General features: G+C 41.6%; 1 protein-coding gene across 33 annotated transcripts in view; it reads right to left on the reverse strand.

Annotated features, from left to right (window-relative positions):
- LOC100089593 (ABI family member 3 binding protein) overlaps nucleotides 1-26,682 on the reverse strand; it is a 169,579-nt gene that overhangs the window by 25,091 nt on the left and 117,806 nt on the right. For 23 of the 33 annotated variants that reach the window (XM_029082721.2, XM_029082733.2, XM_029082720.2 and 20 more), the window contains 10 exons: nucleotides 26,191-26,250; nucleotides 24,508-24,555; nucleotides 20,890-20,964; nucleotides 16,782-16,826; nucleotides 16,274-16,345; nucleotides 13,404-13,463; nucleotides 12,527-12,574; nucleotides 11,947-12,018; nucleotides 10,523-10,600; nucleotides 5,976-6,041 (listed from right to left, as the gene is read on the reverse strand). In XM_029082721.2, the coding sequence (XP_028938554.1) occupies nucleotides 5,976-6,041; nucleotides 10,523-10,600; nucleotides 11,947-12,018; nucleotides 12,527-12,574; nucleotides 13,404-13,463; nucleotides 16,274-16,345; nucleotides 16,782-16,826; nucleotides 20,890-20,964; nucleotides 24,508-24,555; nucleotides 26,191-26,250 (624 nt within the window). The remainder of the gene's footprint in view (nucleotides 1-5,975; nucleotides 6,042-10,522; nucleotides 10,601-11,946; nucleotides 12,019-12,526; nucleotides 12,575-13,403; nucleotides 13,464-16,273; nucleotides 16,346-16,781; nucleotides 16,827-20,889; nucleotides 20,965-24,507; nucleotides 24,556-26,190; nucleotides 26,251-26,682) is intronic. The other 10 variants (XM_029082732.2, XM_029082727.2, XM_029082700.2 and 7 more) reach the window with 9 other exon arrangements.

Below are 26,682 nucleotides of genomic sequence, written 5' to 3' on the forward strand. Positions count from 1 at the left end.
TAAAATTGCATCACCTCCAGGAAGCCCTCCCTGATTAACCTCTCATCTCTCCATATTATTTCCCCCATTACTGTATCATCTATGGTCTTGAGTCTTCCCTCTCTAAGCACTTAGGTACTCACAGTCCCCACGACGCCTATATACACATCTTTAAACTCCCTTTCTTCCCCGCTATCTGTAATTTATTTTTGTGTCTGTCTCCCCTGCTAGCTTGCAAGCTTCTAGTCCACTAGCACTATTGTTCTTTCCCAAGCATTTGTAGTACAGTGCTCTGCACAGAGGAAGTCAATAAATCTGATCTATTTATTACATGCCACACCTATTCAGAAAATCTTCCTGTGACATCACTTGGCTCACATCTTTCAACTCCTCAAAAATTTTCTAATGGCTACCTATCTCCTACAAGTAAAACCTCCTTACTATTGGCTTCAAGGTTCTCTACCAGTTCTCTCCAATTTCCATATCAACTTTCTTCCTTTCCTCCCACTACTCTTCTAAACTGTACCTTGCTTTCGACTCTCTCTCCTTCAACCCCTCCTTGTCCACACTGATCCCCTTGCCTGGGACCCTTCCTCACTTAATAATAATAATAATAATAATAATGTTGGTATTTGTTAAGCGCTTACTATGTGCCGAGCACTGTTCTAAGCGCTGGGGTAGACACAGGGGAATCAGGTTGTCCCACGTGGGGCTCACAGTCTTAATCCCCATTTTACAGATGAGGGAACTGAGGCACCGAGAAGTTAAGTGACTTGCCCACAGTCACACAGCTGACAAGTGGCAGAGCTGGGATTCGAACTCATGAGCCCTGACTCCAAAGCCCATGCTCTTTCCACTGAGCCACGCTGCTTCTCCTCCATCAGGTCCACTTCTTCCCAACCCTTAAAGCTCTCCTCAAATGCCACCTCTCCCAGGATGCCTTCTCTGTTGATCTCCAACATCTCATGCCACGTCACCATGGTAGCCTTCCTCAGCAATTATATACACATACAAACTTACGTATATTCAATTTCATATTCAATTAATTACTCAATTATCACGTCCTGATGCGTGCTACTCATGCTAGGTAGTCATGCTACAATACATTGTCTTTTTTAACTGCCTGACTGCAAACTCATGGAAGGCAGGGAGGGGTGACTGTTGCATCTTTTGCTTAGGACAGCTCTCAGGTGGTACTCAAAAATACCATCAATTGTCAGGCGGAGATGGCTGGGCAGAGCTCAACGCAAGTAAACTTCCAAATGGGGGAGGTTTTCAGAGGCCGCAGAGAAGCCAGAAGTTGGCTTCTCCTTGAGGGGTCATTTGTACAGCTATCTCCAACCTTCAATTCCGTGCCTAAAGCAAAGTGTCGGACGACAGAAGCTTCACAGATGAACTCATCTAGATGCCTCTTCAAAGGCATCTCGGGATCAAGAAGCTGTGGCCTTCAGCAGGGGCCCCTGACTTCCCACTACCACCTGCACCTTAATCCTTGACCACAAGAATCAGCAGTGAAGCAGCCAGGAGACTGTGTCCCCCACCACCACAGAATCCGCTGCTGATCCTCGAAAAGCACATTCCACACTTCAGCGTCTGGGCTGTGCTCCTGCCAAAGTCCTCAGCGGGGGCGGGGTGTGTGTGGAGGGGGGTGTTAGTGAATCTTGGCTCCCTCCTATCGGAGTCCAGCAAGGAAGGAAGGCCGCAGCATGGGCAGCATATGATAGGAATGCCCCTCAACAGCCAAACTAAGCAACTCCCTATTTAAAGGACCAAAAGGGAAAGAGGGAGGGTTGGATACACACACAACACACAACACACACACACACACACAAAGATTCAGAATGAGGGAAATGGAGAAGAAGCCTAAGAGAGGGAGTGCGATAGGGAGAAAGGAGGAGACAGGGAGAGGGAGGGAGACAGGGAGGGCCGGAATGAGAATATTAATGAGAATATTTGAGAGACTGTTTAATGCCCAGGAGGTTCCTATTCTGTACATGGTATGTTCCTTATGGCTCTAATATTAGCTAGGGGATTCTAATCTTTATAACGATATGAATTTTCCCCATCTACCAAGGACAATCTACATTATATGACATATGCTGGAGAAATAGAAATGAACTGTTTCTCTCCCATAGGAGTCAACAGCAAGGGGCTAGGGAGGACGCGACATCTGTTGATCTTCCCAAATGATCCTGGGAAATAAGAGCAATGGGGAAGTTCCTGATACAGGTCCTGGCCAAGGAACAGGGTGACTAAGGGAAGATGGGATCTTTCAATTGCAAGATGATGGCTCATTTTGGGCAGGGAATATGTCTACCAACTCTGTAGTACTGTACTCTCCCAAACTCTTAGTAAAGTGCTCTGAATGAAGTAAGAACTCAGTAAGTACCATTGATTGACTGATGGCTTCTTAGGCTGGCATGGTTATCACTTACAGAAATCCAGTCGTTGGTGGTAAAATGCACCATTCATTCATTCAATAGTATTTATTGAGCGCTTACTGTGTGCAAAGCACTGTACTAAGTGCTTAGCACTGTACTAGGACCCACCCCAAATTCCTTTACAGAAGGGTCCCAAATTTTAGGTGTTTTTCTAGGTGTTGGTCAACAAGGCCAGGAGGGTCTTCCTGGGAGTCAGTAAATAGTCTGATTTAGGTCTGTCGGTCAGTCAATAAATTGTATTTATCGAGTGCTTTACTGTGTGCAGAGCACTGTATCAAGTGCTTGGGAGAGTACAGTATAGCAATAAACAGACACATTCGATATCCACATCAAGTTTATAGTCTAAATGACCTCCCTAAACACCTCTCCTCCTTTCTTCTACCCACTCGAAGGAGTTAGGTGAAGCTGAAAGAAGCGGAACTGGGATGGTGGGTGGGGATGTGACTAGGGATGGATAGGAGGGTGGAAGGATGAGGAAACAGTTCAAGATGGCAGTGACCAGTTGGGATATTGGCTCATTCATCTCCCAGTGGTCATCCGTGAGAAGAATCATTGTGTAGACCTGCAGCAAAGCAAGCAAGAAGGGAGCCCTGACGTCAATACCATTCCCCAGATGATTATAAAATCCCTTCTAGATTGTAAACTCCTTGAAGGCAGGGATTGTGTCTACCAACCCTATTGCTTGGTACTCTCTAAAACACTTAGTATAGTGCCCAAAGCTCAGTACCAGTGATAGATTGATCATTGTCCGTCTAGGATCTTGTACACGCATCAGAGAGTATCGTCACTGAGTCATCATCGTTTTTTGGGTTAGAATAATTGCATCCTCTGTCCCAAAGACCTTTTTATTTTTTTCCAAATTTCATATAGTTTTTTAATGATATGGAATCACTTTAATCCAGTTAATTAACAGCATTTATGGGCACTTATTGTGGGCAGATTATTATACTATTCATTAATTCATTAATTTTCTAAGTGTGTTTACATTCCTTATTCTCTTAAAGGGAACACTGTTTGGGGCCTGGATTTGAAAATACTCTGGGGAAGAATTCCTTTTTGAATTTCCTTTAGCTTTTAACAGACACACTGATCCATCAAGCCACAGAGACCACACTGGCATGAGGACTGCCCCCTTCACCCCAATCCCACCCCAGTTACTGAACATGGGGCTGCATAAATGTCAAGGCCAAGTGGAGGGAGGGGGTATTGTTCTTCAGTGGTTCCAGGCAGTGTAAATAGCCAATCTGGATGACTCAGGATCCAATCAAATTTGTTTCAAACCCCTTTAAAATCCTGGCAAACCCGGAAAGCTGGAAATGAATCCTGTGCCCTTTCGTGAGGCTGAAGAATTGAACAGATTGGTAAACTTAATGAACTAGTGGAATGCTCAATTGTAAAATGGAGATTAAGACAGTGAGCCCCAAGTGGGACAGGGACTCTTGCTTGCATCCACTCCAGCACTTAGGTCAGTGTCTGGCACAGCTAAGAATTTAAGAATGCATAATAATAATAATAATAATGATAATAAAAATAAAGGTTATTTTAAGTTCTCAGTATTTCATTAATCCACTCCAGGATTTTACAATGATATGATCATAAAAATGTTGAGTTTGGAATCTGACAGTTTTCAATGCACCTTGAGCATTTCAATCATCTACACTGTAAGTTCACTGTGGGCAGGGGACATTTCTACCAACTCTGTTGTACTCTTAAGCGCTTAGTACAGTGTTCTGAACTCAGGAAAAGCTCACTAAATATGACTGACAATGGATACTTTCATTTGCTGATCTCTGATGAGTGTGACAATCTTCAGCTCTGCCCATATCTCGGCCCACAGTAATCTGGCCTCTCCTTTCCTGACCTGCCATAGCTGGGCAGTGACAACTTAAAGACCCAAGGACAGGACCCTGGCAAGTTAATCCCCCTGGCCTCAGCCCAGACAGCGGGTATAGGTCCAGAAGTGGCTTCTTACCACTGCCTGCAGCAGCCACCCTGTTTCTATGGGGAATCCCATATGATTTAGTCCTGCCAGATCTTGAAATTGTCCCACTTGAAGTTTCAGAAAGGAAGGGGAAAAGCAGTTCAAATGTTTTTCAGTATAAATGGGGCAGCCAAGGAAAACCAAGCTCCCTGGAAAATTGGAAGCCAATTTAAGGAAATTAAGACTGAAGCCAAATGTGAAAACCTCAAAACTGATTGTAAAAACCTTCGGTCTTGACAGTTAAAACAGAGAATTAAAGGCTCTGAAACAGTGCAGTACTTTGAAACATTGAGTATCTTATTACTGAAAGAGAGCCTTTGGGGCAATTTGACAAGGGATGAAAAAGAAATATTAATTTTTAGAGGATAGCAGGTGTCTTGACTCACTGGCATTAAATCATTTAGTTTCTGAGATTCTAACCCCTCCACAGCCTCTTGCAGTTTCTTCGGTAAATTAAGTTCAAATTTTTTGGTCACTTGCATTTTTTACGCATCTTAAATAGTTTGGAGCTTCCACTGCTTGTGTTTAATGTTTCTTTTTAGACTTGTGCATTTTTATTTGACCTGTTTCTTCCATTAGATTGTAAGCTCCTTGAAGGTAGGATTTATTTGGTATTATTTGTTATTCCTCACAGCACCTAGGTCAGTACAGCCCCTATCATGCACGAAATTGTCAATGAGTTCACTGACATAGACATACTACTACGAGTCAAAGTCTGACTGAAAATCTGTGACCTGAGAAAGCATTATATCCACTGAGAGCTGAATCACTTGTTTGATGAGTCTCTTGCAATACACCATTGAGAATGCTCTTTATCTGCTGATACTTGGCAATGGGACGACAACGAAGGGTTAGACTTTGAAACCATGCATTACCCTTTACAATCACACAGCGGAAGCAGAGCAAAAAACCCTCATTGAAATACAGCACCGAGTGATCCTCTAGACCGCTTAATGAAATCTTTCATGCAACCAGTATGCCGCTCAGGGGAAGTCAGTGAATTCAGAATGTACAGTGCCAATTTGCAGTCATATCTGTTCCACAGTACTGCACCTGTTTGGAGCATCATGTCTTTTTCAGGTTCAAAATGAGACAAACTGGGCAAAATATCACTAGATTGCAGATTCCTCAACTCATGCAAGGGGCCTGAAGGGAAATGTACTCTTGGATGGCACAGAGCAGGCCAGGGAACTGCTTAAAGTGCCAAGTCTTGCTGCCTCTTAAAAAAATGTTTAATCCATTTGGGGTAGCTAAAACTAGACACTGCTATTACTGGTACTGGTATTCTTATTCTAAATGGTTTTGATTATGTGACTATATTTATGATCACTGTGCAGGGGGCCAATAATGAATCCAATACATTTAATATAGGGACCGGTTAGAAACTTGCTATTTTTAAGGCTCGACCTGATAGAAATGGGAAAGCACAATACGTCAAAAAGGCAACCACCAACTAGCTTTGCAGCCAAGGGGGAAGCCTATTTTATATTCTTTGTGGACACCAATCCCAAGATACAGAAAACTGCAGCCTCAGTTTAAAATACCAATGCTATTAGAAAAATGAAATCACTTACCAGGTCTGATCTGTGGCTTATCTGGTAGCCTGGGTCTCCCTGGGGGCAAATGTGTTTTCCGTGGTGCTGAAACAAAGAACATTCCTATTTACCAACTGGTACTTCTGCTAACTAAATAATAGGACCCTTTCTTCTTTTTTAATGGTATTTTTAAAGTGCTTACTATGTGTCAGGCACTGTAGACATAGATCTGGGGTAGATTCAAACTAATCAGGTAAGACACAGTCCATGTCCCACCTGGAGCTCTCAGTCCTCATCCCCATTTTACAGATAAGGAAACTGAGGCCCAGAGGAGTTAAGTGACTTGTCCAAGGTCCCACAGCAGACAAATGGCAGAACAGGGATTAGAATTCCGATCCTTCTGATTTCCAGGCCTATGCTCTAACTACTAGGCCACGCTGCTTCTCTAAATGGATGCACTGACCGCATATGGAAGTGGAACTCCAGTTTCTGAAATTTCCAGAGTAGGCAATAGAGACCAGGCTAAAGATATACCTTGCTTTAGGGTGGTGAATTAAATCAGCTCTAAAGCACACATGCTTAAAGATGTTCAGAAATGCTTTATACTGTACAACAAATTAATTCTCACAAGACACAAGACCACTTCAGCTTGGCCAGCAAGGTTGTCTTGTGAAGTTTAATAACAGAGAGAAAAAAATTCAAATTTTTTCTTGGTATCATTTAAAGGGGAGGACTAGATTCTAACTGTAGAAAATGTCGAAAATCAAAAGACAGAAACTTGGACAACTATTTTGAATTGTTTAAAATGGAGTTTTTAACCTTCTCCAAATTTTTTAGGCATTCAGGTATAACAGTTTCTATCTTTCTGTGACTAAGTTAGAGCATAACTCTCCTCCACTGCCATTTCAAAAAAAGCAATCAGGATTAAGGTCAGACAATAATAAGAAAATCCAAGACAGACAGTAAAAATGAAAATGGAGAAAATCTAATCCCCAGGATTTTGCTCTACCTTAGTGGATAGAGCATGGGTCTGGGAGTCAGAAAGACCTGGGTTCTAATCCCAAGTGTGTCTCTTGTCTGCTGTGTGACTTTGAGGAAGTCACTTAACTTCTCTGTGGCTCAGTTACCTCATCTGCAAAATGGGGATTGAGACTGGGAGCCCTATGTAGGTCAGGGACTGTGTCTGACCAAAGCAGCATGGCTCAGTGGAAAGAGCCCAGGCTTGGGAGTCAGAGGTCACGGGTTCAAATCCTAGATCTGCCACTTGTCAGCTGTGTGACTGTGGACAAGTCACTTAACTTCTCTGTGCTTCAGTTCCCTCATCTGTAAAATGGGAATTAAGACTGTGAGCATCATGTGGGACAACCTGATTATCCTGTATCTACCCCAGCTCTTAGAACAGTGCTCTGCACATAGTAAGCGCTTAACAAATACCAACATTATTATTATTACTATTATTATCCTGTAACTACCCCAGCACTTACTACAGTGCCTGGCACTTAGTAAGTGCTTAACAAAAACCACATCATTATCATTATTAGAAAAATCTAAACACTTTTCCTTTGACTAAAATTTTGACACCATTAAATCAGTGATATTACCCATGTTGTATTTCTTTGGGTTAACATGATTTGACAAACAGGAGACCTTCAAGGATTTACTAAGAAAGGGGGAAAAAAAAGAGAAAACATAAAGGAAAGAGTACCTGCATTTGCCAAGCACCAGTGTGGTTCACGGGATTAATCCTTAATCTACTCTGCACCCCACAGGGTAAATGGAAAAATAGCTCATTGCTCATGTGGGATTCAACCAAATGAGCAGCAAAACTAGAATTTACAACTCTGGTCTCTGTTTCGTTCCAAAATCATTAGGCCACAAGCCCTCTTTATAAGCAAGTTTTTTCCTTTGAATTGAGAAATTGCATTTTGGCAATTTAATTGCACAGTTAATTACATTTAGGGTTGGAAAAGTTCAAATTTCAGGGAAAATTCAAGGCTCTTAAAGCTCTAATGGTCTCAGATTCTTGTTAAAATCCATTCTCTCCCCTGCTTCTTCTTTGGCAGATGACCTCGTCTGCATGATGTACCTTAACGACCAAACTTGAGTTTAAAATATTTAATCCTCAGTAAACACTGTTTGCCTATTTAAAAACATTTAATCCACAGTAAACGCTGTTTGTCTATTTTGTGCATGTGCTTTCCAAAACAGCGAATACCTTGAGCTGCATTTGTACTCTGTGGAAAACTACTTCTTGCTATATTTTCTTAAAGTCACCTGCCATCAACTTTGACAATGGCCTGGGAAAGCCTGGAAATAACGTTTCTCACCACCTAAGAACTAGACCACATCATCTGAATGACTTTGTTCACACTTGACTGTAGCTATCTGGATACACCCATAAAATCAGCAGTGCACATGGTCTACTACTAAAGAGGAAAATAGGTTAAAATGTGAACTATGCCTTGACGTTTCCCATATAAAGATTAGGTTTTGCAGCATTTTGCCAGGCTACAGTTCGAAAACATCAGCCCAGTTTTATTGAAATTCTCTGCAGTGCTAAGGTTGAGCCTTCCTTAAATCAAATATACAGTACACCAAGTTTGTGGAAAATCAGTTCTCAGAGGATGGAAATGTCCCCACCATCGATGTGCAATCCAGTTCCTTCTATTTTCCCTTGTAATGTGGTGGAATTCCTTTAAATTGAACAGATTTTCCTCCTCTAAAGTTTTCCGCCGACCTCGGTCAAAGTTCTGTTCCTTCACCTCCATGCATCCTCTTGTCAGGGGCCGTCAGGGGAGGACAACAGTGCACAAGTCACTGGGTCACTACTGGGCTTTTCTCAGCAACTAGCTGAAAAATGCAGCATGCCCTTGTGGAAACCAAGGCTCAGGAGAGTCAGCAAATGAGTTCTCGAGCCTTCGTTGGACCTCATGGATTCACAGGCACCCATGCCGGAGGCTTGAAAATAAAATCAGTGAGGACTATTCTCTTGACCAGAGATCTGTGTGTGCGTGCGTGTGTTAAGGGTTTTTGGGAAAATAAGCCGTCATTCTCCATGGTAACAATGGATATCTGGGAATCAGCAGCCTATGGGGCAGAGAAACTTACTTTGCTATCAAAATGAAGGTGAGAAAATATTTAAAAGGGAGTCGTGTTTCTGTGGAATTTTTGAACATTTTCAGCCCTTCGTTTGCATTTTCAATCACTCTTTATTCTACTGGGACCAGAGAATCACCGGGAGCAATCTGAGTAGAGCAAACACGGGTGCATTCTTCGACAAAACTGAGTCTTATTTCCACCTTCTCATCTCACAGTCCCAATGTATCAATTCAGTTCAAGTCAAAATATCTCACTGCCTGGTGCTAGACTCTAAGTAAGTTCCCTTCAATACCGTAAGCTTGTTGTGGGCAGGGAAAGTGTCTGTTGGATTGTACTCTCCCAAGTGCTTAGTACAGTGCTCTGCACATGGGAAGCACTCAATTAACACCATTGATGATGAGGATGATAATGATTGTTGCGGTCCCAGTGATCACAACACTATGACTCTCTCATGATGCTCTTAGTCCCACCAAAATTTAAAGGGGAGAAGCAGCATGGCACAGTGGCAAGAGCATAGGTTTACGAGTCAGAGGAGGTGGGTTTTAATCCCGGCTCCGCTTCTTATCTGCTGTGTGACTTGGGAAAGCCACTTCACTTCTCTGAGCCTCAGTGAAACCTCATCTGTAAAATGGGGTTTAAGACTGTGAGCCCCATTTGGGACAACATGATTACCTTATATCTACCCCAGTGCTTAGAACAATACCTGACACATAGTAGGTACTTAAATACCATCAACATCATTATTATTATTATTATAACAAAACACATTTGATGTGGAAAAATTTTCACCTTATATGAGGTGAATCTCTGGAGTTTAATTTTGTTCCACCAATATAGATTTCCTTGAAAACCAGACAGGATGGAAAAAGAGAGGGCAGGCCACGCAGGCTGAAGCAGCTGACCTGACACCCCAAATGCATCTGGAGATGTGGAACTGGAGAAGGTACAACATTGCACCTGGGTCAGAGAGCAGCATCAGGGCCATACACATGCTCCCTGCCCTTAAGAGCCCATGATTTAATGGAGGACGCAGAAGTAGTGTTTTTGCTTTTCTACAGCTCCTTGGGCTAACTAGAAGAATGTAACTGGAAGGTTAAAGGGCAGCAGACTGAAACAAAGAAAATATCCTTTGGATAAAATTCATCCCTTCAACCCACTGTCTTGATATTCCTTATATAGAAATGTGCAAATTAAGAATCTTCACTTTCCTTGCTCCAAATAGAGGATCATAATTCCAGAGACTGAACTGAAATTAGTGGAAGATTAATCTCCTCAGCATCTTGGATAATTTCAATTTAATTTGATTTGCAACTCATTTGAATGGTGAGATTTGGAGTGGATTCAGTTAGTGAATACAGTGGCTAGAATCATCTGCCACTGGAGAAGAATGAACTTTTGACTGGTAAGATGGTCTTCTGGAGAAGAAACCTGTTTCTGGCCAAAAGTATGAAAGAAGTGACTCTCTAGTGTAAAAAAAATCATATTACCTTGAGTAGACTTTGTCCGAGCAAGAGTGCGAGGTGTCTTAGTAGTTACTGGCTCTCGGGTGGACTGGGTGGCTTCTGCTGGAGAAAAAGCACATGTTCTGAGAATGCTAAATCGACTTTTTAATGAGATTGTTTTCTTACGCTGTAGCTGTCAAAGGAATTTTCATTCTAAATGTTGTGTGAAGCAGTGTTTTTCAAATGTGTGACTTAGGAGAGCACAGGTGTGCTCAGAGTCCGTCAGTGGCTAGCATGTGTCCTGTTCTGCCTCTCCCCAAACTATCAGGGCACAGAAGGGAAGATGACCCTGTCCCCAGAAGGAAAAACCTTTTCCAGCTTGCTACTACCATGGGGAAAGAGTTGGATTCATTATTGTCACTGTAATGTCCCTGTCACTGTCCCACCTGCATCAGATCTGGTTATGACTCAGAAGTACACCCTGGATATTGTCATTTCCTGTGGCTTCTAGGAGTCCCATTGTTCCACGAAATAGTCACCTATCCTAGCTATGAATCTTACTGCCGCTTCAATAGCTGATTAAGTTTTCAATCAATCTCTGTGAGGATAATTAGAATCTCTCACTAGTTTTACTGATCTCAGCTTTATTAATTTCTCAATCCTTTATCAATTTCCAACTCTCATGATCAGGTGGCCTCTAGAATAGTCATACTTTTGTTGTGAATTAGGAATTTTTCTTCAAAAATTCTACTCTCTCCTCTTGCTCGTAATGTTTTTATGTTATTCTTGTTTCTCGTTCCTCAAATACATATCAAACTTCAGTCTGTTTTCCCACTCCTGATCTCCCTGTTGATCTTATTGCCTGGAGGCAATCAGTATTTATTGAGTGCTTAAGGAGTAGAGAGCACTGTACTAAGCGCTTGGCAGAGAACAATAGAGCTGGTAGAAATGATCCCCCTTTAAGAAAGCTTACAATCTAATATTCTTACATTACTTATAAAGCAGGCATGAAAGAAATATGAAGTAACTCTTTTACATCACGAACAAAATGGCAACTGTCATTCTACATGGCCTAGTGGATAAATAATGGTCCTGGGAGTCAGAGGACCTGTGTTCTATCCCCGGCTCTGCCACTTGTCTGCTGTGAGACCTTGGTCAAGTCACTTTTACTTCTCTGTGCCTTAGTTACCACACCCATGAAATGGGGATAAAGAGATTGTGAGTCCCATGTGAGACAGGGACTGGGTCCAACAAACTTGGCTTGTATCTACTCCAGCACGTAGTGCAGTGTCTGGCACATAGTAAACGCTTCATACCATTTAAAAAAAAATCATTATTCAGTCCTGGTTCTGACCGAGTTCTATAGGGAAAGTTATGATGGTTCTCACTGAGTGAAGAGACTCTTTCTGTCCTTCTTCATCTCCCTACACTTCCTGCCCTGACTGACCTGCTGAAAAGAAGACTTTTACCTTGAGTGGTTGAAAACATGTCTTGGCTTGAAGTTTGAGGTCTAGGCGGAATAACTCGGGTCCCGACAGGAGCTAAAAGAAAGAATTGGGGCTTACAAATGGGTTCATGTTCCAGAACTTCGAATCCAGCCTCAGGCTAATTGCACAAAAAATGGCCATGGGCCTGTAATGGAAAGGAAAATCTTTAGAAGAATCATGGAGATTAAGGTTAAGCATGCATGAGATTTTCAGGCAAAATGGAGTGGCAAACCCAAAGAATCTGGATGACACCAAGCAGGAAGTGGAATCCTCAAAATTTTATGACAGTTGAAAATGGTGATGGATCCGGTATGGACATGCTTCAAGCAAAGGCAGCTTTGCTGTTCACTCATACTGATCCCGCTCTTTGGGAAAAAAAATAACTGAAGTGGAACAAAGTCTTCCATGGTGAAAGCCAGAGGTACCTGGTCCCAAACAAACACACACCAGGAGGAGCACAATGTAATGGGAAGAAATGACAACACAGGATGATTGCATGGAACTAAAGTACCTATAAAGAAATCCCACTGAAAAGAACTTCCCAATACGGGAAAACCATTACCCATCGTTGACTTTGGACGTTCCATTCTAAATGTGACAGGTTCCAGGACTATGCCAAAAACGAACCAAAACAACAAAAACACAACAAAACAAATAAACAAAAAACAAACCAGCTGGTGAAAATATTGATGGACAACTCAAGGGCATATTTTCCTTTTTAGATACTAGTTTGTGCTTTATTATGGGAAAATATTTAAGTATCACAGAAGGGTTGTTTTGCTAAGCCAAAGACAGGGTTTTTTGGGGGTTTTTTTTAGTTCATTTCTGAGGACATGTAATGTTAGTGGGAAACCATGCCGGCATTCTCAATCTCTGGAATGATGAAACTCTGAAACTCTGTAACTAATCTCTGGAATGATGAAACTCAAACTCTGTAACTACCCAGAAGCAGCGGCCTAATGGAAAGAGCACAGGCCTAGGAGTCAGTGGACCTGGGTTCTAATCCAGTTCTGTCACTTGCCTGCTTTATGATCTTGGGCAAGTCATGTAAATTCTCTGTGCCTTAGTTTCCTCATCTGTAAAGTGGGGTGAAAGATCTATTCTTTCTCCTACTTAGACTGTGAACCCCATGGGGGACAGGGACTATGTCCTACTGATTATCTTGTATCTACTCCAGGGCTTAGTACAGCACTTGGCGTATAATAAATGCTTAACAAATATCACATTTACTATTTGCAAGCTCTCAGGTGAAATAGGGAAGGGGCCCAGCAAGACATCCGGGGAATAAAATCCTTAAAAAGGAAATATGGCCACTGATAGTTTATATATGTGCTCTTTTTTTAATACAAACCTTTCTCCAACAAAACCACCCAGATCTGGTCCACTAATGATTCTGAAAGAACCCTCACTACCTTGCAAAACAATAATAATGTATTTACCAGGTTTGGTCTGAGAAACATCTGGCCTTGGTTTATATGGAATGTGGACATCTTTCGGAACTGAAAGAAAAAGCCCAGATTATAAAACCTTGTGTTCTCTGTATCACACCTGACTCCCGACAACCAGCAGACATAATAGTTCTCAACTGGGAAATGGAGAAGGAGATTTTTCACTTTTGTCACGGTTCAGCCAAACGCTGCGGCATGAAGGCTGGGACATTTCTTTAACGGAAAGAACATTGCTTTAGGAAGCCTTTGGTTGTAAGCACAATAGCACGGGTTCAAGTTAATTTTAAAACTCCCTCGAGACAAAGAAGGAGTTATGGCAAATGTGATTTTTAAGAGGATGGTTTGACATTGAGTGCTTTCTGCGAAGACAGATCTTTTGTGTTCAACTGAAGTGTTTATCAACTTTTCATTATGCTCTGGCCCACTGACACTGATCTACAGGATTCAGGAGAATGAGAAACTACAGAGTAGAGAAAGACAAAGATCTGTGGGTAAATGGATCCAGCAGGTGAACACCTTCAGTGCCAAAATGAGAAAGATTAAAAAAAAGGCTTGATGGAAAAAAAAATTATGTATTGTGCATAGAAAAGTAGTGAGGTCTAGTGGAGAGAGCATGGGGCTGCGAGTCAGAAGGACCTGAATTCTGATCACAGCTTCTGTGGTTGTCTGCTGTGTGATCTTGGGCAACTCACTTAACCTCTCTGGGCCTCAGTTACCTCATCCGCAAAATGGGGATTAAGAGTGTGAGATTCCATTTAAGACATGGACTGCATCCAAGCTAATTACCTTGTTTCTACCCCAGCGCTTAGTATAGTGCCTGAGCACATAGTAAGCACTTTATACCATAGAAAAAAAGAAAAACTTGATTTTTGCCCAGATTAGAGGATAAAGAAAAGCAAAGATGAACAACTCAAAGCATAACCTGTGGTTGCTGCTTCCATTTCCATTTCCAGTGGGGTAGGTTTCAGGTTTGAGTTTAATTTAAAACAACCAACAACCCTAAATAAGGATGAGAATGAAAGATAGACTGGAATGCACCGGTGCCTAATTTCCATACCAACCTGGATGATCAGTGTTATTTTTATAGTGGCAAAGTTGTGGCCAATCAGTCATTTGTATTGTCCGCTATACTGTACACTCCCAAGCTCTTAATACAGTGCTCTGCACACAGTAGGCACCAGCATAATCTAGTGGATAGAGTACTGGCCTGGGACACAGAAGAACCCTGGTTCTAACCCCAGCTCTATCAGTTATCTGCTGTGTGACCTTGGGCAAGTCACTTCAATTCTCTGGGCCTCAGTTAGTTCATCAGTAAAATGAGGATTAAGATTGTGAGCCCCACGTGGGACGAGGGCTGTGTGCCAGGCACATAGTAAGAGCTTAAACACTACGAAAACCACAATTATTAATACATATGACTGACTGCCTAGGTGGTACAGTTGGCGGGGACAGAATTCAGAGCCAGGCTTTCCACAGTGAAACCTGCTGCTGACATTAGAGAGGTTGGTCATAAGGAAGTCATATATGTGGGTTTTCATATACAGCCTGCTCTTTCTCCTTCCTTCCCGATACTCCTCTCCGAGAGAGAGAGAGAATTCTCCAGGAGAATTCAGAGCCAGGCTTTCCACAGTGAAACCTGCTACTAACATTAGAAAGGCTGCTCATAAGGAAGTCATATATGGTGATTTTCATATACAGCCTGCTCTTTTTCCTTCCTTCCCAGTCCTCCTCTCCGAGAGAGAGGGAAAGAGAGATCCAGGCTGCTGGAGGTAGTGTGATCCCCTGGAATCACACAAACAATGAAAACGCTTGCTCTTAGGCACTTAATACAGTGCTCTGCCCACAGTTCGTATTCAGCATAGTGCTCCTTACACAGCAGTTGTCCAATAATGACTAGTGATGATGGTGACAGAGAAAATGGTCTGACTCCAGTGTGGAGAAATGAGCTATGGGTAACCTGTATCTTTATCAAACAGTGTGGGTGATTTATAAACTACAAATGACTTTAATCTGAGCCAGTATCTTCTGAGTTTAGAGTTAATGAATAGTTGTGGAATTTGAGATGTTTAGTACCAGAATCACCATCTTACATGATGAATGAGATTCAGTTTAGAATAAAGACGTTGGGGTCAAGGACCTGCACACAATTATATGTTCTAGAGCTGGTCTGTGCAGCACCAACTCTCACTCTCTCACCCTCAGGAAAACACAAATCACTAATCCCAGCTCCGCCACATGTCTGCTGTATGACCTTGGGAAAGTCACTTCACTTCTCTGGGCCTCATCAGCAAAATAGGGATTCAATACCTGTTCTCCCTCCTACTTAGACTGCGAGCCCCTATCTTCTATCTGCCCAGCGCTTAGAACATTGCTGGGTACATAGTAAGCACTTAACAAATAACACAACTATTATTCTCTCTCAGTCTCTGACTCTTACTTTCTAATAATTGTTCAAAACATTCACCAGGTGAATAGCATGCACAGCCTCCTCCCCCGCCTCCCACCCCACAAAAAAAAGGTAAACACAGACTTCCCTGAAATCTTCATTCCTCATCCTGAGAGAAACAAAGTTCAAGAGTCTCGCAGAACAGAAGTCCAAGTTTTCCCTTTCAGTGAAAACTAATAATCTCCACAGTGAGAGCTTTTGGGGTAACAGTTTTGCTCTCCTCTCCAAGGAACAGGCCCTAAATTTTGAACAGGGCTCAATCCAGAAAACTGAACACTGAGACCAATTTTCCCGATGGAAATACAACTCCTGGGAGGATGGAAGGCACTTAGAGAAACTCCACAAATCCCCCAAAGCATAGACTTGGCCTAAGGGATCTGTTTTCCAGACCTGAGAAATGCAATAGTATACTTGCCATTAGTAATGTGAGGTACATCAGGTCTCAGGTCTGACTTAGGTTGAGAAGGAACTCTCTTCTCTTCGGGAGCTGGAAAACAAGACCTTGGTTATGCTCCGTGGAGTGCAAACCCATCACAGTGTACTATACAGCCACAGCAGCCTGAGGCCTAAAAGACGACAAACCTTTGTTACCTTTTTAATGGCTACTATTCATGCAGAGGAATACCACAGCCCAGAACTGTTTATAAGCATAATGGTGATGAAGCTAGGAAGGCCACAAAGAAGCTTTAAAGATACCGCCTGAACCTCCTTCACTGGTTCTGTCATTCATGCTTGATTACCATTGCAAGAGCAAAGGATAAAAGTCAAAGTGCCTGCAAAGAAAAAGGCTGGGAATTGTCAGTGCCAGTAAACATGAAATTAGAGGGTAAGATGTGATGATGCAAATGATCGGGCTGAGGTAGAATGCCTATTTAACCTGGATTTCTGAAATGAGAAGGGAAAACTTTTGAAAGCATTATTACCCATTGTCGTGGTCCTTGATGGTTCAATTTTGATGACTTTCTGGGCTGCAAAAAGAAACCGTTTAAAAAAATGCACCAGGTCCAATAGGAAGTTGGGTGTCTACTGTCTCTTTCCCCATGGCTAGTTCAGTTCAGGAAGCTAAGCGTGAAATGTTACCTCTTGAAAGACATTGATAATGGATGCTAGTACAGCCCTCTATTACCCAGGAGAGTTGGTCAGGTAGACGTTCTTGGTGTGAAAGAGAAAATGATGCATTTACCAGGTGTGGTCCTTTACCCATCTGGGCGTGGTGACAACTTTGGTTTGGAAGAAACCCACCACAATCCTTTGGAAACTAAAAGAAAGACCCAAGGTCATAAGGCATTTGGGAGTCAGGATCTGATCTGATGCCTGAATATCCCAGCCTGAAATGGTCAGAAGAAAACATTTGGAACGGTTGGCATGGGATTTAGATAACCTATTTACGTAGATAAGCTCTTCTAAAATCCCTTATCCTCCAAAAGCATTCCTTGATCAATTCCGAGTACCTTAAATTCATTCATTCAATTGTATTTATTGAACCCTTACTGTGTGCAGAGTGCTAAACTGTATAAACCCATTAATCATGTCTAACACTTTATGCATTTTTTTTACTGGTATTTAAGTGCTTACTCTGTGCTGGCTACTGTACTAAGTGCTGGCGAAGATACAAGCCAATCAGGTTGACTACAGTCCATGTCTCGTGTGGGGCTTACAGTCAATCCCCATATTACAGATGAGGTAACAGACACAGAGAAGTTAAATGACTTGCCCAAGGTCACACAGCTGATAAGTGGCGGAGCCAGAATTAGAAACCAGCTCCTTCTGACGCCCAGGCCCGTACTCTTTCCATTAGACAACATTGCTTCTTATTACGCAAACATTTATATACATCTCAGCACTTTCATATGCAATTGTATTCAATGCATTGTTTATTTGGACTACATTTTTTGTTTGATCCTTTTATGTTTGTCTCCCCCATCAGCTGCCAAGGAATGCTTAGAACAGTACATTGCACCCAATATAGTACACTATACTACTTGCAGGATTACTAACAATTACTACTATTCTACCTGCTTCTACCAGTGCTACTAAATGAAGGCCAGGATCTGGGCTGGAAGTCGATCAGATGGAATCTCCCAGCTGAGAGGATGTCTAACCAGACAGATCTTCAGCGTGGAGTTATTGGCAGATAGATCGGTTGTGTTTAAACAAGGAGGTTCCTCATTTAAGCCAGGCAAGTTAAACTCCCAAAGCCATTTGCCCTCACTCTTCTTTTGCTGTCTCAAGACTAGAGAGAGGGGGAACCCCGAATTGTTGAGATTCCCAGAGACTGAGAACTAACAGTGGTAGATGATGGGGGGACATATCTCCAAATAGACCGTAAGCCGCTAGTGGGGCAGGGACTGCGTCCAACCTGATTAACTAATGTCTACCCCAGTGCTTAGAATAGTGCTTGACATGTAGCAAGCACTTGACCACCATTATTATTATAGGGAGAAATGAAAACCAAAGCTAAGCAGTTAAAATCATACCTAAATCACAAAAGAATAAGAATCCTGAAGGAGTGACCTAATTTTGCTCCCTTTTAGGTTTTTCCATTTCTAGCTAATCAGCGTGAACTGTAAAATAGATTTGTTTTAATCTGCCCAGAACTGCTTTCTTCCATCTAAAGAAAATGAGGAAAAGTGCCTTTTTTGAATCCTCCTTTTGAATGCCTTTCTAAATGGCAGAACTTTTACTTCTTTGAAGTGGACGGCCATAATTCCAATTGTGAGATTTACACAGTTGTTGACAATGACCTTTGGGTAAATGTAGCTGGAGCAGCTCATTCACTTTTGATGGAGAGTATTTACATTAAAGACTGAAGTTTGCCACGGTTATAAAAACACTTGCATTTTGCATTATGGGTATCTGCAAACACACCTTCAGGGCCACGGATACCTTTCAAAATTTACATTTTGAAAGAGATAACTGGGATGAGAACAATCCCAGGCCAGATGTGCACATCAGTGTGAATTGAAAGTCTAACATGTATCTGGTCTCTTTGATTTATTTGGACAACCCCTAAATTCTCTCTGGCACATATTTTCTCTGGATTAGGTGTCCACATGGAAATGGAAAAAAAAATCCCCTTCCATTCTGTGCAGTGTAGAATTAGCCATACCTTTCTTTGGAAAAACGGGAGTAGGGGAGGCAGATATTAACACTTTGCCCCATTTCTTAAAGAAAAGCAGCGAGGCCTTGTAGATAGAGGTCTGGCATTCAGAAAGACATGGGTTCTAATCCTGACTCTGCCACTTGACTGCTATGTGACCTTAGGCAAGTCACTTAACTTCTCTGTGCCTCAGTCCCTCATCTGGAAAATGGGGAGTAAGAGTGTAATCTCCATGTGGGAGATGGACATAGATTGGGTTCCTGATTGACTTATATCTGCCCCAGTGCTTAGAACAGTGCCTGGCACATTAAACAAACACAATAAAAAATTAGCTGAATGTAGATTTGCTGCAACAAATGATACGCCTAGAGATCCCCTTTTGAATCTGCAATGACTCAGTCTCCCATAAGTCATTCAGTGGCATCAGGTGGTGCTCCTGAGCTTGAAAATCTTTTGGAAGACAAAAGTTTTCCACAGGAGAGGATCTCCATGGGAGGCTGAAGCTCGAGGGAGTGGAGCCCATTATCAGAGGCTCTATTGTTCAGTTTGGCAGTCACTGCTGTATTTTAAAGCCAGAAATTGTGGCCCCTCAATTAACCTGGCTTCACTTTGCCCAATGAATCAACTCAAGATGGGCTTTTGGAAGTTTGAACGGTAATTTATTGGCGGCCGTGAATCTCATTAGGAGAATAATGTCAATCTAGTACTGAATGAGTTTTTCGGAGGCAATTTAATGATGGAAAATAAAAGGCAGGTCCCTGATTCAGTGCTCTCATTTTTCAAGGGAGGAAAACAGAGCAGAAGCAGTGTGCCAATAAATCCTCCCTGCTGCTGCCTACATCATCTATTTTCATTATAGTGAAGATGGTATTTTGCTCCCTAACGCTATAATAACAGTAATAGTGATAATGAAAATAGTACTTGTTAAGCACTTACTATGTGCCAAACACTGTTCTAAGCTTGGGGTAGATATGAGTTAATCAGGATGGACACAGTCTCTGTCCCACTTGGGGGTTCACACTCTCATCCCCATTTTACAGATGAGGTAATTCAGGCACAGATAAATTAAGTGATTTGCCCAAGGTCACACAGCAGACATGAGGCAGAGCCCGGATTAGAATCCAGGTCATTCTGACTCCCAGGCCCATGTTCTGCCCACTTGACACGCTGAGCTTTTCCCTCTAGACTGTGAGCTCCTTATGGGCAGGGAACATGTCTGTTAATTCTGCTGTATTGTACACTCCAAAGTGCTTAGTACAGTACTCTGAAAAGAAGTGCTCAGTAAATACCATAGATTTGATTGATTTCTCCCTCTACCTTTTCTGGGTGGAGGCTTCCTTAATCCACATTTTCCCACCAAATAACATTACTTCCTTCTCTCCCTCTCCCTCATTTTCATTTCAGTCCTTCTCTGGTTTTGTTTCCTTCTGCTCAGGCTACACATACACTTCCCTAATCCAGATTAATTTAACCAGTGTTCTGTCATTGCTTGCATTATTTATCCCCTTTGCCTTCACATATTAAAATTAAAAAAACAAGTCTACAAAGGAATTCTATTTTACAAAGTCAAAGCATTCCTAACAGGGCAAGTCTCTTCTAGGAGGAAGTTTGGGCCAGGGATGTGGAAGCCCAAGATCTCTAGCTAATCCCTGGGCCAGAAGTGGGAATCCTGGCCATACCACATTCCGTTCCACCCCCACCTCACCTCACCCCAGATGAGAGAATAGGAGAGAACCTTAGCTCAAGGACACATGGGCAGTGTTAAGAAAGCAGTCTTTGGTCATTTCTCTGGAAGTCAATAGAGAGGTCAGAGAAAAATTTCTTGTTCAGACATATTTAAAACATTTAAAGAATCCCAAGCTAAAAGCAGCAAAACGTTCAAGAGATTCAATGACCCATGCTCTGAAATATGAAATTATGTATTTATTTACCAGGCTTGGTCTGTGGCGTGACTGAACTTGGCGGTGTTTTGGATTTAGGTGGAACACGCGGTGTCTTTTTGGGAGCTGAAAGAAAGGACACAAATTGTTGAATCTTCCAAGAATCAGAGTTTTACAAACCACAAAAGATCAGGACACTGCAAATCTACCTGGTGCAAATCTTCAGCCCCAACAAATTCTTTGTTAGAAATGTGAAGAGAATGAGATTCATAAAGAAGTTGGGTATAAAACAATTTCAGGCTAGACAAGAGAGGCTATAGGTGAAATTTCTGGGTCCATTTAGTCTGCCTTAAAAAGAAGTAGGAGAAAAATGGTAAAAAGAGAGAAGCAGTGAAGCTGGTCAGTGGCATGATAGCACAGCATGCCTTAGAAGATTCAGCTCTCCTGTTGGAAAAATTAGATACAAAAACAATGACAGTTTCTAAATGTACTTTAAAATGAATAAATGGACTGACAAATGGCCAGGAGACCCTGTAGTCTTACTGAGATCCCCTCTACTGGGTGATTGTGTATGTGAGTGTGTGTATTGTAGGAGGTAGAGAGGTCAAGTGAAAATAAATCTACTACAGAGGTAGTAGTGTTGTGAAAGTCACTTGGGTTGTTTTCAGCAAAAAGAAATTCCAACAGTGCATTTTTCAAAAATCCAAACCTTATCTCAACAAGTAAAAGGAACAATAGGTGAAAGTGGAAGAAAGTCAATATTTACCAAACTGGCATGATTGTTATTATGGGGGAATAACAAATGTCTACAAATTGAAAAAAAGAACACATTTTAAACATTCCTGGATGTAAGACTCAAATGGAATGGGTTAGTGAAAGAGCTCTGGGAAAGCATTTCCTTAGAAACCTTTTAAGAATAAGGGCAGACAGTGGTTAGGGTGTGGACCTAGAAGTCAGAAAGACCTGGGTTCAAATCCAGGCTCCACCACATGTTTGCTGTGTGACCTTGGTCAAGACACTTCACTTCTCTGTGCCTCACTTACCTTATCTGTAAAATGGAGATTAAGATTGTGATCCTTATATGGGACATGGACTGTGTCCACCCTCATTACCTTGTATCGTACCCAACACTTAGAACAGTGTCTGGCATAGTAAGCACTTAACAAATACTGTGAAAAATCTCCAAAACTTTCTACACAGGAAAGTTTATGGGTAATGCTGTCTTGAGACAGTAGAATGACTAACTTGACCTCTGTGGCCTCCCCTGGCTTCATGATTCTGTAGTTCCAAATTGTTTTGCTCTCTGAAATTCCAGAAAGATCCAGAAAGGCATGTTTTCTCATACATCAAGGCTCCCATGCCAGTGAGCAGCCCACCTGCCTATTAGCATCTGTCTCTGAACACACATCTGAGTTTGGTTTTGGGACCAGACAATCTTTGGAAGGGTCTAAATTACTGATACAAATACAGATGGGCCAAGGAGGCAGAATTTCAGAGGAAGTGAACTTTCCAGAGGAAGTTGAAATTTGAAATTATATTTAGGAAAAGTAAGTTGTTGCCCATGTGCCTTGGGCAGGATCAATTTGCCTCTTCAGTCCAAAGTTATTGCCAGTATATCTGGGGCCGGTGTTAGGGGAGGGTCACCAGAGAAGGGGATTTTCATATCCAGAGATGATGATAATAATACCTCTATGGTGCTTACTATGCATCAAGCATTATTCTAAGCACTGGAGAAGTTTCAAGTCAATCAGGTAGAACACAATCCCTTTCCCACATGGATCTCACAGTCTCAGTAGGAGGGAGAACAGGTATTGAACTGGTTTTTGGGATGTACTCTGTCCTCCAAAAGGGCACTGAAAGGACAGGGCTTGTCCTGGTCCATTACATTTATAAATACAGTCAGTTTTGCTAAAATCAATCAATGGTATTTTCTGAGTGCTTACTGAGTGTTACTCCTTGTAGGTAGGGGTTGCAACTCCCAACTTTGCTGTATTGTTCTTTCCCAAGAGCTTAGCTCAGAGTTCTACACAGATTAAGGCTCAATGAATCAGTGCTACCAATTGATTGAAGTCAAGTTAAGATTGCCCTCTCCTCCTCCCAACCTGAGTTGTACAGAAACGTGCTTTTGGACATCAACTCGACGAAGACAAAAATTAGGTAGAGCGTTCCTACTAGTTGTCTAGTAGATATAGGTTTCATTGATTGTTGTCCTTGAGTTGCATTTCTGTATTTGTATGTACACAGTCTTTCCTTGTGTGCCCATTTGCAAACCCCTAGCCTCATTTAAAGATTGCGAACTCCTTGACTGTAGCCTCCCCTCAAGGCATATGCTTTATACTTCAAAGACATCCAGTAAATACTATCGGATGAATGGATGAACATTCTTGACATTCCAAATGGTAGCTATCTCCAGGTAGTATAATAAAATCAATTAATTCTCTACAGACCGAGACACTTGGTTATTTACATCATGGATTAGTTACAATGATAAATCAGTTACAGTGTTGCTCCAGTGATCAATCAGAAACAACCTCCATTTCCCTATTCATTTAATTCCTTTGTGTTCAGTGGTTGATGGGATACCATTGCCTAGATAGAGAAATCAAATTACAGATAATACAGACACCAAATATCAGGATAGGATTTAGAAGTCAGATTTCCTGGAGTCATACTCCAGATGAAGCTCAATAAACCATTCTCCTCTCAAATCTTAAAGATTTTCTATAAGACTCAGTCCTGTGAGTCACAGTAATGGATTCACCACATTCAGACTTAGTCACAGCTGGGATGAGCCATATTATAAGTTTGAAAGGCAGATGGGAAAGATGTTTCTTTCATATAGAGAGAAAATGCCATGGATTATCATCTGCTTGGCATTGTGAAGAACTGGAATAAAAGCGGGATGAGCGGTCATCAGAAAAAAAACAGTTTTTGGAAAGCGTATGCCAAAATCTTGGGGCTCAGAACATCTATAGGTGGAGAATGAATCCTCTTGGAAGTTGCAAAAGGAAAAGCTGAGATTCTTGTAATTGTATCAAGTGGCCCCATCATTGGTATATTTCTTCTAAAAATGAACTGTATTAGTATCGCAATATAGAATCCAAATCAGCCTTCAACATTACTTTGAATTTTGGGTTCACCATAAAAGTCTCTTCAGTCTTCCATTTGTCAGTTTTACAAATGTAAAATCAACGAAAAGAGTGCCACTCCAGGTCAAACATACAGCCATGCTATCACTCAAGCTCACAAAGGAATCACCCCATCTCATGCAGCTAATGGAGATAAACGGCCTTGCAAGTAGGTGAAATGGAGACGATGACAGTGAATGTAATGGAAGTCAGCGTGAACAAGAGTCTTAGCTTCATTTAAAACTCAGCCAAAGACAATGAAAAGAGAAGGTCATGAGAGCAGGAACTTCAAGAACTTGAAGCTATGTTTCAGATAAGACTAATTTCTTCTGTAAACAGAGGGAGATGTGGTACCTGCTTAAACATTAAGAAGACAAAAGACTTGATGGTTCATTAGTCAAAGGGAGGAGAGCTAGAAAGAGTTTGAAGATTCATGGAATGGGACTAGGCCACCGGATGAATTCAGTCCAAGAAAAGCTGTGACAATTGCGGTGATAACAAGGGTATCATCAGGGTTCATCTCCTGAATTTCCATTATTACCTATTGTGGTAGTGGTTGGTTCAGTTACAGAGCCAGTAGGTTCCAGGACTGTAGTAAAAAAGAAAGATGATCAATTAATTTTAAAAAAATTGAGACAGACCCAGGGCCAAGAAACACACTCTTGAAGACATAGAGCTGCAGTTTGATGAGCAAGAAAGTCTATTACTCAGACATAGGATTTAGTTGCTTCTTTTTCCAAAGAGGGGGAAAAAAAAGGGAAGATATTTTGGGTCTGATTTTCATGGAGAATTATCATTCTTTGGAACAAGACTGTATTTAACCTTCTGCTTTTATTAGCAGATTCATCGATCTTGCACTTGAACATCTGGAGTAATTATGAGTAAACATTTGCTGTTGGAAGAAACAAAGTCCAGACACAATTACAGTGGATTTGTGCAATGTTAGGAATCCTGAGGTGAGGAACAGAGAAGACAATTACCAGTTTCAAACTGTGGTTCTGCTAAATTTAGCATTGTTTAGGTGTGGGACCTGGTTTTGTGCTACAAAAACCACTTGCATCTCCGAAGAATTTGCCACAGTTCTATTGTGAGACACAGCAGAAGTGGCAAAAAAACTATAGTCTGCCTGTCACTGCATTTTCAGATACTGATCATTCTGTGAAAAATAAAACTAGTAAAGTTTTATTTTCCACATTTAGAATTTCCAGGAAGATGGCTTTTTCCTTCATTGTTTTGATTTAGAAGAATTAAATTAAATACTTATATGGAGGTTGGAAGAATGGGAACACACAAGTTTTTGCTCTCTCAAAGCATCTCCAAACATGACACACACTACAAACTGTATTTTTCTAGCTGCCCACAGAAAAACTATCACAACTGAAAAAAAATGAACAAAATGAAGTGTAGAAAATGTAGATAAAACCCCAATTAGTCAATACAAATAGTTCTACAACTAGCAACGTAAAACCTTTTTAAGTTTATGGAGAAGCGCGCGAAGACATGGATAGAAAACCATGAAGCTATGTTGGGTAGCACAAAAACACATGATGCTAGGACAGAAGAGGAGCAGTTTAGAGCTGTAATATGTCTACTGAACAAATGGATGAGAATTTCTACCAGAAGGGAGATCCAAAGTAGCAAGAGAAAGAAGAACACATCTGTCAATGTATATTAATAACACATCCATTTATGACTGCAGGAATGAAATTGCCTTCCAATTTTGGGCATGGAGTGGAGAAGAATAACATAGATTTTGCGCAATGACCAAGTACTCTTTATGATGATGATGGTATTTGTTAAGTGCTTACTATGTGTCAAGCACTATTCTAAGCACTGGGGTAGATACCAGGTAATCAGGTTGTCCCACGTGGGGCTCACAGTCTTAATCCCCATTTTTCAGATGAGGTAAATGAGGCACAGAGAAGTTAAGTGACTTGCCCAAAGTCAGACAGCTGAAAAGTGGCCGAGCTGGGATTAGAACTCATGACCTCTGGCTCCCAAGCCTGGGCTCTTTCCACTAAGCCACGCCGCTTCTCTATTCTTGACTACAGTACGGCACCAGGCTTGAACTCTGGCAAATGAGTTAGAGTGAGACAGAATCTCAATGATCCAAGACTACATAGCAGGACAAATTAACAAAGCATGAGGACCTGGGATGATGACGGCAGTGAATAATAGGAAAAGCAGTTGCCAAGTGACCGTCCCGCTGAGTGAACACCATTACCTAGCATTGTCTTGGGCGATTCGGGGCTAAATGAAATAGGTTCCAGGGCTACACCAGAAACTAGCAAAAAACACAAAAACAGTAAAGATAATCAAAGGTAGAAATAAATACTACCCCACAAGTAAATACAAACAAATGCCTTGGGGTGAATGGATCTCAAGTGCTGAAACTTTAAGCTGAAAGCTCTAGACCATAAACTCACTGTGGGCAGGGAATATGTCTGCCTATCCGTTACACTGTGCTCTCCCAAGCGCTTAGTACAGTGCTCTGCACATAGAAACCATTCAATAAAAAACACTGTTGATGATGAAGATAACACAGCCAATCTTAGTCGAATGCATCACAGTTTCAGCGAGTGCCAGTCTTAAAACACTTTTAGGGAATGATGCTAGCTCCCTGTAAGGATGCACATGCTACATCAGATGTACTTTGAGTAATTGGACCCAAAGTGCCTTGACTAATGACTCTTGAACACTCTTCTTTCAATAACCC

This window comes from Ornithorhynchus anatinus, chromosome 17 (assembly GCF_004115215.2).
Source record: "Ornithorhynchus anatinus isolate Pmale09 chromosome 17, mOrnAna1.pri.v4, whole genome shotgun sequence".
Lineage (NCBI taxonomy): Eukaryota > Metazoa > Chordata > Mammalia > Monotremata > Ornithorhynchidae > Ornithorhynchus > Ornithorhynchus anatinus.